At 29.7% G+C, this 13,129-nt stretch overlaps 1 protein-coding gene across 3 annotated transcripts; it reads right to left on the bottom strand.

Moving 5' to 3' along the window:
• Positions 1 to 290: 290 nt before the first annotated feature.
• Positions 291 to 5,316, bottom strand: LOC120270660. Of its 3 annotated transcripts, XR_005539661.1 has the most exons (3): positions 4,645 to 5,316; positions 496 to 592; positions 291 to 412 (listed from the first exon to the last, which is right to left on the bottom strand). XR_005539661.1 is itself a non-coding variant. In XM_039277724.1 (2 exons), exon 1 carries the CDS (start codon positions 5,124 to 5,126, stop codon positions 4,674 to 4,676), a length of 453 nt encoding a protein of 150 aa, XP_039133658.1. In that variant the 5' UTR covers positions 5,127 to 5,316; the 3' UTR covers positions 907 to 2,544; positions 4,645 to 4,673. The 3 variants fall into 3 exon arrangements, 2 of the variants coding, with proteins under 2 accessions (XP_039133658.1, XP_039133657.1); XM_039277724.1 differs by lacking the exons at positions 291 to 412; positions 496 to 592 and adding an exon at positions 907 to 2,544; XM_039277723.1 differs by lacking the exons at positions 291 to 412; positions 496 to 592 and adding an exon at positions 3,361 to 4,108.
• Between the last annotated feature and the right edge of the window lie 7,813 nt (positions 5,317 to 13,129).

A 13,129-nucleotide genomic window follows, 5' to 3' on the forward strand; every position in this document is an offset into this window, starting at 1 on the left:
GGCTAACAAAACACAGTAGGAACTTCACTATAAGCAAAGGTTACAACAGGAGAAGCATGTCAACACAGCAATAGACACTCTTCAAAGCACTTCCTATAATCTTCTTCAATATTTTTTTCAATTCTTTTAAAAACATTATATCCAAATAACCAAAGCCAAGTAAGACCATAATTTCTTAGATATGTGTATAAATCAACAGAATTGCATAAACAAATACTCATCCATGCTACGACACAATCATTAACGTCCAAACAAGCTTTGTTAACACCAAACCATATATATTATATATAACATTGGTAGTAAACAACATCAAATTTTTTTTTTAAAAAAAAAAATTCACCTTCAAGACTTCGAAACAAAAATCGGTGATATGACTCCCTTAAGAAACTCCAATTCCACATCAAATCCATGCCTTCAATACACATGCAAAGATCTCTTAATAATTTTGTATACCTTGACAAACAAAAATGATATTGCACTACCTCCTTCAGCTACCTGTGCAGTTCTCCACACAACTGTGTTAAGAGACCTATATTTTGTTCGAGAATTTACTGATTCAGATCCTCATCAACTGATTCTCAGGTACACAGTTCTGTTCAGCAGAAATTTAGCACATACCTTGAATAATCAACAATTCAAGTACAAAAAGAAAGGTCGCAATCGAACAGCAATAAAATGTTAAACAATGAAATAGGCCACTATACGTACAACTTCAATTGACTTATGACAAAAATATTAGCTTATCATCCATTTTAATGATTCAAGTATTTGACAACCTTTCGATTAGAAATACTGCACAGTCTGCACAGCAGCCATACAGAGATGCTGACTTAGACTCTCTTTGCAATTATGGTTATGTATTAAAGACCATAAAAAACTTCAAGTAGACCTAAACATTGTTCTTAATTTTTAAGCCATAACTACACTATACCATAGTCCATATTCAGTGGTTAAAATCAATTCAAATTTTTTTAGTATAAATGCACTTTAGGTCCATAAACTATGCCCATATATTCATCAAGGTTCCTCAAAAAAAAAAATAATCATTAAGGATTAACCTTTGCTACTAATAAGGGCCAAAACTCCTCACATTTTCCATAGTTTAAGAAAGGTTCCTGAACACTTATGTTCAAGAATCAAATTGTAATGTTCTTGGGCTCATCAACCTTAACAAATAAAGAGAGATAGTTCAGAGACCAAAAATGCACTTTCGCAAATGCTTTCTTACTCCACTTGTTGATAATGCAATTATACAGAGAATTTTCACATTAAATGAAGCAAGTGGAAGCAAGATATCTAAAATTAAAAAAAAAAATCATCAAACATATTTTTTCCAATTAGACCAGAGAGACTAAAGAAAAAAATATATATATAGTACTTTAAATAGCAGGACATTCAATATCACAGCACAGATAGAACAAATGAAGAGAAAACTAGGCTGGAATTTTTTAGCATCAAAAGGGTGTAGCTGGAGAAAAGGCAGATATGCAAATTAGACATGAAAGATGAAGGATAACATCCATCTGAAAATAATGACAGATATATAGAAAGCAATTTTTTTTAGAAGTCCATTTCGTGTGAAGAGGTAAGTTAAAAGCTTAATCACCATTAAAATAGTTGAAGGAGAAGATTACAACTAATGCAAGAAATTCCTGACAAACTAAAAGTACCACAGACAATAATTTGAATTCTTATGAGCAAATAGACAATAGTAATGCTCATAACATAATGAACAATGTGGGAGATTTAATAATACCAACCACCCAAGTTGATAATCATGATATTCAATATACTAATAAAACCAAAATGCAAGAAGAAATACAAGCATTTATTTGCTATCCAAATGGGAAGAGGTATCAACATATAATATTTTCTCCAAGCTTTTTAATAAGTAAAGCCACAAAACAAAGATAAAAAAAACTGTATATTGAAGAAGGAAGCTCACAAAAAATATGCACAAATTTTGACATAATGTAATATGTATTTACCCAAACGTAAGAAAATATAACTGAATCCTGAAATCCAGTGCATTTTATGCGGGACCAAATTGCATATTGCATCTTAGAAGATTGCTTCATAAAATATTTGCTCCAAGCTTTTTATTAAGTGAAGCCACAAAACAAAAATAAAACCTGTATATTGAAGAAGGAAGCTCACAAAAAATATGCACAAATTTTGACATAATGTCATCTGTATTTGGCATCTGTATTTAGCCAAACGTAAGAAAATAGAACTGAATCAGGAAATCTAGTGCTTTTTATGTGGGACCCAATTGCATATTGCATCTTAGGGGATTGCTTCTGAGATTCTTAAAGAGGTTAAAAATCTGGCATAAGATAAACAATCAGTGCCAAGAACATGATTTTGAAAAGTAGGTCTAAATGTTTCTTTACATACCAAAGCAAAATTACAAAGACATGGCAAGCAGCACTTGTAAGAAGTCAAACAATAACATTGTCTGAAAACTTTTTGTAATTAGATAAACCTTTCTTTAAACTGGCATAAGAATTAAATCACCAAATCCGAGTAGAAACAACTGGTTACCTGTGATTCAGAACTTGAAGTAGATTAAATCTTTCAGCATTTAAAGTAGAAAATGATGGTATCTAGTTACATTTGATTCAATAAACTAAAGTCAGAACCTTTCAGGAGTCAAAACTTGAAACAGAACATAGAAATACTCACTGATTATCATCAGATCAATCTTTGCAATTACAGTAAAACCTTGATAAATCAATCTTTGATAAATTAATAATCACAATTAATTAATATTTTTTCTTGGCTGACTTAGGCCAATGTGCTAAATTAATAATTTCGCTAAATGCACAAGATAATAAATTTTTTAAAACTTTAGATGGCCTAATAAAAATATAAAGTAATAATACATAGAAAAAGGCCATACAAAATTCATAACATTGTGCTGTCCGTTGCTCTTCTGTTGTGCTATCTGTTCTAGGTGGAGTCCCTCTCCCCTCTTTTGTACTGGTGTGCTTTGTATTGTTTTTCCTTTTAATGTATTTGTGGTTTATTCACTTTATCTCAAAAAAAAAAAATAAAAAATAAAAATTTTAGACTACTTCTATTTTGAATTTTACAATATACATCTAAAGTCATTTGTTTCTTCTTTGTCTGTAAACTAAATTTAATCTCATCGCTTATTTTTGCAAAGTATACACCATATTTGGTGTATTTTAAATAGCAAGTGAATAATAAAGTACCTCATTTTTGTAGCAGATCATTCACTTGCTATTGGATTATTTTTTTCTTTGCTATAAACAGCAGTAATCCAAAGAGGTTTTTATGTTTCCGATTGTATAAAAAACAAAAACCCTATTTATTGATAAATTAATAAACTATTCATTTATCGATAAACAAATAACCTCTATACAACAATAATTATTCTTAGTCCCAAGAGTATTATGTTATAAAGGTTTTGCTGTATAAACATTAAACTTCATGTTATTGGACCATAGCAAGCAATATAGACCACAATAACCGTTCAGACTCCAAGTTAAGTGATAGATTTATCTCCTTATATAAAAACAGTGAGCAACTTCAGCAGAAACTTTCCTGCAATTATTTGTGTTGAAATATCATCTTGCTCTCTATTGAATAACCATTTCACCTCTCCCATTCACATTACTACCTTTCCATTGCTAGCGACATTTATAGTAGTAATTGAACCATCATTTGACTAGCAAAACAAGATATAGCATTAATGTTACACTCAAAATGATCCTTAAAAAAATCCAGTCTATGTTTACCACAAAAAACTATAGTCCATTAAACTCAAATTGATTAACCCAACAATGACAGATATGCCATTATGCATGTTTGTTCGACGACAATCACATACCCAGTTGCAAAAGAGCAATTCATCAAATACAGTGTATACTCGTTTCACTTTTGACTATACATTTGCATATTACTCCGTGTACACGAGGCTTATAAACATATTTGGAAGCCACAAGTGAAAAATTATACATTCCTGGGGCCCATACTCCTAGACACAAAGATATTCCGCTTTCGAATGCAAATCAGTTATACACTAAAATGGAAGAGGGTATACAGACCACGGAATCCATTTTGTATCTTTCCAGCTTCAGTTCTGAATCAACAGACACCAAGGAAAGCAAACTGTAACTAATGACACTCGAAACTGTATATTTGACCAGCTGAACTATAAAGAGTACCTAATTGATAAATAAATTTTACAAAATTCCATAATCAATTTCAGGACAACTTATATAGCAGCATTGAATCATAATTGAAACTGTTGATCAAATATACAAACCCTAAGAGCTTAAAGCCTCAACCGAAGCACAAAATACACTCAACTTTCATTTAAATAACTAATAATGAACATAACACTGAGAAAAATCAAACACTAGAGGCGCATATATATATATATATATATATATATATTTCAGTTTATTAACCCCCAAAGACAAGAACTTTACAAAGAAAAGAGAAAATGAGACGAATCAATAGGTTTTCTTCTCGCAAACCAGTAGAGATCAGATGAGTAAGCAAAGCAAAACACAGAGATATACAAACACCCATTCATTGAGGCAGTAATCACATGCTTCCCTCTTCAAACAAGAAAGCACTGATCAAAGCGAGAGAGATTAGAGAAGATAATACCTATGAATAGCCGAGAATAAACCAGATTCCTAGTCATACTTCTCTCTCCAAGAGTAGACAAGGAAGAGCACCCACGAGAGGCTGAGCACGAGGTCACCAACAAGCTGACGCGGCCAGTCACGAGCGAGGTCCTCAAGCCGGCGCTCGAAGTAGATACGCCAGAGAGCCATGGAGGCATGGAGAAGCACGCAGCCCTTGGCGAAGAAGGACTGGAAGTCACGGTCCTTGACGAAGGCGACCATGAAGAGAAGGAATCCAATAACGAAGAGCAACAACCCCGCAAACGAATCCGAGGTCTGGATCAGAAGCTGATCATGCGGCGTCGATCCCTGGAGCTTCGTCGCCGTCTCACGGCCATGCCCGAAGACGGAGATCTCGTTGAGGTAGAACATCATCAGAGCCCCACAAGTCACCGCAATCGCCGAATGAAGCATACAGATCAAAAAGAAACCGGAAGAAGAGGAGGAGGAAGAGCCGGCCATGAGAATTGGTGAAATTATGGTTGAGAGGAATGGGAGAGTAGGATCAAGAGCCCGCCATTAGAGGATTGGGAGGTGGGGATGGGCGAAGGAGGAGGAGGAGACGAAGGAGGACGAAGAGGAGAAGGGGAAAGAGTGAGAATGATGGTGGCTCCCATTGGCCCCCCATCCCCTTCCCTGTCTTCGAGATCCGATATCTCCTTCGCTTTCTTTATCTTCCCAATTTTTTTAATTAATTAATTTATTTATTTATTTATTTTTAATTAATCAATCAATTAATAATATTAATAATTTATTATTAATTAATTAATTAATTAATTAATTAAAAAAATGCCGACACAACTGTAGATTATTCGGACTCACTCCCAAGCTCAAGATTTGGGTCTTTTATTTTTAAGTGTAAATAATTTAAATAGTCTAAAATAGTCTTAAATAGTCTGATTTTTTATTTTATTTTTATTTTAATCACTTGGCTTAAGAGATTACGATTTACTCTCTCCGTTTCAAAATATATACATCGTTTTAAGAAAAAAAAAATTATTTCAAAATAATTATCGTTTTACAATATTAAGGCAATATTTATTTATTTTTTTTCAAGTTTATCCATCTTCAATTTTCTAATTTTCTAAGTTATATAAATGAAGAGAGTAATATTTATAGTCCCAAAAGAAATATATGGTTTTAAGAGAATGATATTTTAGTAATTTAATTGTTTTTTATGTTAAAATTTAGATAATTTAATGTTATTTTTAATTCTTGTGTATTTAGAAAATAGGGAAGTAGTCACTTTGCGTGGCTTATAGTGTTAATATAAATTATACATAGTTTATTGTAGTTTATAGTATTGACTACAATAATTATGTATGATCACTATTAGTACCATAAGTTGTTAGTACCATAAGTTAAGGTGATTTTATTGTAACAAAAAACTAAATGTAGAGGACCAAATGATAACTTTTAAAATTGGGTAACTGAAATAAAAACGCATAAAAAACTATTTAAATTGTTTATCTTATAATTTTTTATGTATAAAAAAAATATTAATTAGAGAAGGTTCGACTCATTGGTTGTGACTTAATTTTGAATAAATAATTTTTTTTAGTAACATGCTTGGAAGAAAAATATGAAATTGTGTGTAGGTATATGTTTAGGACTGTTATTGTTGACAATTGTTTTTTTAGGAACAAAGATGCCTTTATTTTCCGTCTATTTGTAACTAATTAATATTTCAATTGTATTTCATAAAAATATTAGTTAAATTTTTAATGATAAAATCTAGGAGAAACTTCTTCTGAAGTGGAAAAGTGATGAAACTTTAGTTAAAAACCAATTTGTTTGTCACGTGTAGGACTTAATGGTTATATTTCAAATAAAGAAAAAAATACAAAAAGGAGATAATGTGAGCTGTCTAGATATTTCTAATTGGTTATAGATCATTAAAGTTATTTGTAATAATAATATGAGCTGTCTAGATATTTCTAATTGGGATAATGTGATGGTTTTTATTTTGTTTTATTTGAATGCAGTGGACCAACGAGTATGGGAAGCTTGCCGAGAGATGGTTGACCAGGGAATGTGATGGAGATCGTTTTACCGACACTTGATAGAGCTGTTTGTTGTAATGTGAGTCTGTCACTGTATTTATATATATATATATATATTACCATTTGATCTAAGCTTGGATTAGTTGGATATAGAACTAATTAGGTTTATGATAAATCCTAGAAATTGATCTCTGATCCGATATGAGTAGTTCCGAAAGATAAACTTTAATAGAAAACTATTAAAGTAATATAACAAAATGACAAATGATTAAGTTCTAGGACCTAGGATTACTAACCGGTAAAATTTAAAATTATTTGAAAACATTTTGAATGAAAAACGTTCTTAAATTTTAGTTTATTTTATGATTATTTACAATAATTTAAATGAAAAAAGATAGCAAATAAATAATATTGAATAAATTTTTTTTTTCCTAATATATTTTGAGTAAAGTTAAATTTACTAATTATTTTTTGAATAAATAACTCTTGATTTTGAGTGGGTACAATTACGATCTTATGTAAGTAATAAAAATTGTCATGACATGTAGTTTGAGAATTAGAACTTGTACACATGTAAAATAAGCATGCAGTAGATATTTCTAAGAGAGTAGCTTCATAATTAAATCTAGTACACTTGTGATTTAAGCTGATAGCATGGTAGCAGATATTTTTAAAAAGGGTACTCTAACAATTAAAGCTGATATATTAATAATCTGAGCATTTTAACCTAAGAATTAGAACAAATACACATGTATTCTAACTTTGGTACTTAATGTTTTTGAGCTAGTAAAAGTTTACTTTATGTTTTTTTTTAGCATTCGGGTTGCTAAAGTATGATTCAAACTAATTCGACGTACAATATGAGGGAGGATAACAAGTAATAATTTCTCTCAAACATCTTAATTAATAATTTATTATAGATTCACTTCTTATTTCTTCCTCCCTATCATGAACATTATTAATTATGTGACAAATATAAAATACAAAAATACTAGGAAAAAATAAATGATAGAGAAAAGTAAATATGTAAATACATGAAAAATTAATACTTATAAAAAAGAGACATATATGTATATATATAAACCAATAACAAGAGAAATATTAAAAAAAAAAATCCTAGGAGGTCATTCAAGCTCACCGTGAATCATGCACTCTCCACACCATTGTCACTATCTGTTTTTCATTGTCATTGACTTTTCACATAAAAATAAAATAAAAAAGAGAAAATATAAGTAAAAGCATGAAGTTATTATGATTTGCAAATGTTAGATGAATTTTTTTATATAATGTTTGAGTTAATTGCGACATTCCTTGTCTCCTCCAACAGAGATTGGAATCCCCACCACTTAATATGCCACACAAAAGACTTATTTTAATGCCGCTAATCACTTGAGTTAAGTTGTTGTTGGCTGTTAGATGGATCTTCAAATCAGTTTATATCTCTAAATTATTATTATTTTTTAATTTTTTACCATTACAAGGTCTAATAAATAATAAATCTTAAAGTACTATATCTATATACGAGGGGGTCTAAGTACTATATATCTATATACATGCCCCCTTTTCTCTCCCCTTCCCCTTTTCTCTCTCTATACATACATATATATAACTCATTAGATATTTATTTTCATTTTTCTAAAAATATTATTATTTTTACAAATTAATACTGATAGTTTAAAAAAATAATATTTAGAACAAAAATCAAATTTATTATTTAGATATTTTATAAATTAGTTTATATAATATAAAAGATTCGTTTCTCAAAAAATTATTGTTTCATCATCCATTTATTACAAATTAATTTATATATAAGAAAAAAATTATTTTTTTTAGAAAATTGCAAATATTTATTAGTTGAAACCGTGGTTTTTATTAGTTTAGGATGTAACATATAAAATATATATTTTAAAAAAAATATTTATAAATATATTTATAGAAAAAATAATTATAAAAATTTATTATTTTGCCCCTTAATTTTTTTATTTTGTTTTGGATAAAAAAATTGTAAATGTATATTTTTTAAATTAAAAAAAATATATAAATATTTATAATTTTTAAATGAGCACCCTTCTTTGTTCTTTTAGTTCCGCCACTGTCTATATAGGGTCTATTTTGTTTGTGCACGCTTCCACGTAAATCTAATTTTATAGTCATCTTTATTGTCACCTAGCTTCCATGCACTTAGCACAAGGTATTTAAAATATATAGTTATTTTTTATTTTTTTAAAATTAACATGAATCACAATGTGTATTTTTAAGTATGTTCATATTATTCGAAAGTGTGAAATTATATAAAAAAAACCTTAATATTTAAGTATATATGATTATTTTTATATTTATGCATATGTTTAATTATATTATTAATAGTAGAGTAATAGTTGGGGACCTGGGGTATATTTTCTACAAAATAAATTATTTGGATATTTACATCAGTTATAATTCAAAACTTATTACAATTTTCAGAATATTTTTATAGTAACATAAGCTAATTAATTATTTGCAATAAAAGAAATAATATGGTATTTTAAATTAAATATTAACTAGATAAGTGTTAAATCAAAGGGGATTATATGCAAAAGAGACTCCAGCAGCCTGCTGCTAATAATAATAACAATAATTTATAGCTATTAAAGTAGATTTATAATATGTAAAAGAGTTTATCTAGGAACAATTTATATATTTTTTTATTACATTTAAGTTTTTATTTATATCAAATGTGGTAATAATAATTGAATTTTTTAATTATATTTATTTATTTATATAATAAATATCCATGAAACTTCTTAAAATCAAGGTACGGCAACAACTTTCAACACAAGGAGTTATTTAATAATAGTATTAGAGTTGCTATTTTATGTCTATGTACAATATTGCTTCAAAACCCTAAAATTATAAAAATTCTGATGCAAAGTCAAGGAATTCATGTATTGTTAATATCAATACATAATATTAAAGTAGTTGTATAATTTGATTTTAGTGGACTTGAAGGAGAAACTTTAAAATAATTTAACTTTTTTTTATTGTATTTAAGTGTTTGTTTACATTAAATGTGGTATGTTTATAGTTTGCTAAGAAGTTATTTATCTGGCTTTAAATCCAAACAAAAAAAAAATGTATTAAAAATTTTTCCTTTCTTCTACTCCTACAAAGCTATATATATATATATATATATATATGGCCAATTTGTGAGTCACACTTGTAAGGGTGATTTTGCATGGGTTTATGTCAACAAAAACAAAAAAAATGTATTGAAGAGATCAAGAAAGTCAATAAGTTTCTAAAAATTGTGGTTAAAATCCTAATGCTGGGGATTTTGATTTTAATTCTTTCAATGAGTAATAGAAAAATTTGTTAAATTTATTAATTTGTAATTAAATTTTCTTAGCTCTTTTGTTTCTCTTCTAAATACTTTTTTTCTTTTTGTTTTTATTGAGTTTTTCTTTTGTTAAGTATTATTTCTTTTGCATTTACTTTGCTCATTTTTCACAAATAATCTATGCATAATGTTGCAATTTCAATAATGAAAATACTTTATTTGTATTTTAAAATATATGTCGATATTTAATATTACCTCAAAACCATGAAAATCATTAAGAAAACATAGACTATAATTATGTGTCTAAAACTTGTTAGTATTGACAAAATTTTAATAAGGAAGAACAACATAATTAATATCGCAACTTGAGTACTGCTCACATTAATGCGAGGCATTCCTTCTCAATAGGAAGGTATTAGTTATCTCAAGGGGATGCGAGCGGGGGACTTCACCCCCCACCCCACCCACATGTGATAAATCTAATTCCACTCATTCTCATTGAGTTATTATTGTTAGAGGGCCCATATACTTTAGGCCCATATTTGTTTCAAAATATTTCCACTAAAAGTTTAGTACCACATTGCCTAGCTACAAGAACTTCATCCACTTTATATATAGTACTATTCATTATCCTTTAACCTTACTTTAGTGGTTATGCTCTCTTACGCGCAGGCGCAGGGGGGTTGCAAATTTCAGGGTTTGGATCCGGAAATTAGCTTAGAAATTCTGAACTCATCTTCGCCTTTCACCGTGCCTCTTTGAGAGCCGACCGTTCCCGGACCTCTTCGTCTTCCGCACCCCTCTGTCCTGTCGCCTGTCCGAATATATTAAAACCTGATCCATCTCCAAAATTGTTCTCTTCATCTTCCTCTTTCCCCTTGATCGTAAATCTGAGCGCGAACAGAGGACCTGACTGTTGAATCCTGGAGAACAACACCGTCTGTGATTTCCTGTCGCACTGCAATAAGGAGGCGAATTTGTTCTTAAGGACAGTGCTCTTGCACGCCTCAGTCTTCCTGTTCTGTCATCACGTTCATGTTTTTTTTCCAACAATTGTTATCCAGTTACTGGATTTAAATTATGATCTGAATCCAATACCCAAACTTTTCATTGGTTGCCCTCAATGGTTCAAACTCAACATGTTGCTCTTGCTCAACAGATAAATCCCTAGATCAAAAAGTTCTCTTTTCTTGCTAGTTACTGTCCAACCTATCCTCCAATTAAAAGTTTTATTGAAGCCTCAACAGACAAGATCTTGACTCTTGAGTTTTAAATCCTTGATTCTTGGTGTTTCTCCAAACTCCAATGTGTAAGCATTATGTGTCAGTGTATCTTTTTTTAATTTTTTGTTTGAATTGAATTTTATAGTTTTGAATCTTTTGTTCATCATTCATCAGATTCATGAATCAATATTATGTTATTTTTTTTTCAGAAAATCTCATATTCAAAGAATTTGGCTTTGACTCTTTGAGGATTGAGTTTGAAACTTGAGAGCCAGTTTTTGTAACTTATAAGTAGTTGCTCTTTTACTTAAGATTTGTATGAGCTTATGACTTTTGTTCACATATACTTAATTTAGCAATTAGCATGTACATTTCTATAAGACAAGTCCATGGAGATGCTACAAAAATAAGTCAAATTAAGATACATGATTAATATAAATGATTAACTGATTGATCATTGATAGTTACTTGAGTTGAATTATAAACAAAGCACTTAAGAACACCATAATTTTATATTCTCCAACTTATATTGCAAGTTTCCAACTGTATCTGATCACTTTAACAAGAAAAAGAAACATAAATGTTCAAATTTTCAGACTATGAGTATGAGATATAGAGACCATGGATTGATATTTGATGATAACCAACATTTGAATTGAAAATTCTCATTTGATAATATCTAAGAATGCCATAGTGACAATTGAATTGAAAATTTTTCATTTGAATAATAAGGACCAAGTCTAAGTTGATAATGAAATCTTGAAATCTCATACAATGAACAAAATATATGGTGTTCAATCAACATATAAAAAGAAATGTTCAAAGATCTGAGAACAAGATACAAGATCCAAAAAAGAAAATTTATGTCTCACATTTTCATAGATCCAAAGTAGTTAGCTTGAACTTGTGATATACTAACGCTAATGTCTAATGTTCATTTAGCCCATCATGCTCATTTGTTTTCAACATTATACTTTTATTGAATGTGGTGATCATGATAAATATTTAATTCCTATCACAAAGACCTTTTCAAGTTCATCTGTAAAAATTTTTTTTTTATTTCTTATTTATTAAATTTTGTTGTTTGTTTGATCTAAATTAATTATAAAAGCTTACTAATCCTAATTATCACATTATCTTAATCCTATGCTTTGAAATGAATTACAAATATTTTTGCCTTTGAATATTTAGCTACTATTTTCTTATCAATTGTATTTATACATGTTTACTTTGGTCTTTGGATAATGGATAGCATTATACACTTTCATAGCCAATTGGACATGGATAAATTTTTAATTAAATGACCACGGAGTGAAGAGTCATCCAATTGTCTGAAAGCAACACCGCGCTCTGGATCAAGTGAGAAAAACATTGATGTGAATTTCAATTCAAATGACATCATTAGTGATCCGGGACTTCGAAAGCCGATTGAAGACTTTGATATCGGGATTAGAGATCAAGTACGAAGGAAATATTTAATTAGAGGCCCCTATCAACCAACTGGCCACAGTCTTCCACAAAAGGAGTATGGCAAACAAAGAAGGAGTTTTCAGGATGCATGGTTTAAAAAATATCCATAGTTAGAGTACAGTGTGACAAAAGATTCAACATTTTGTTTTTGGTGTTACCTTTTCACCACAAGTAGGGGAAATCAAATAAGAGAAGATGCATTCACTAAAAAAGGGTTAAATAATTGGACAAAAAAGCATTAGAATAATTTGTAGAGCATGTTGGTGCTATGAGCAGTGTGCATAATGATGCAAGAGTATAATTTTAGAGTTTCTCAAAATCAGAGGCAGAGCGTGTCACACTAATTAGCTACACATTTACAAGAGATGAAGGTTGAATACCATACTCGTTTAACAGTTGTTTTAGATGTGACACATTTTCTATTGAACCAAGGTTTTCCTTTCTGTGGACATG

The sequence above is a fragment of the Dioscorea cayenensis genome, chromosome 10 (genome assembly GCF_009730915.1).
Source record: "Dioscorea cayenensis subsp. rotundata cultivar TDr96_F1 chromosome 10, TDr96_F1_v2_PseudoChromosome.rev07_lg8_w22 25.fasta, whole genome shotgun sequence".
Classification (NCBI taxonomy): domain Eukaryota; kingdom Viridiplantae; phylum Streptophyta; class Magnoliopsida; order Dioscoreales; family Dioscoreaceae; genus Dioscorea; species Dioscorea cayenensis.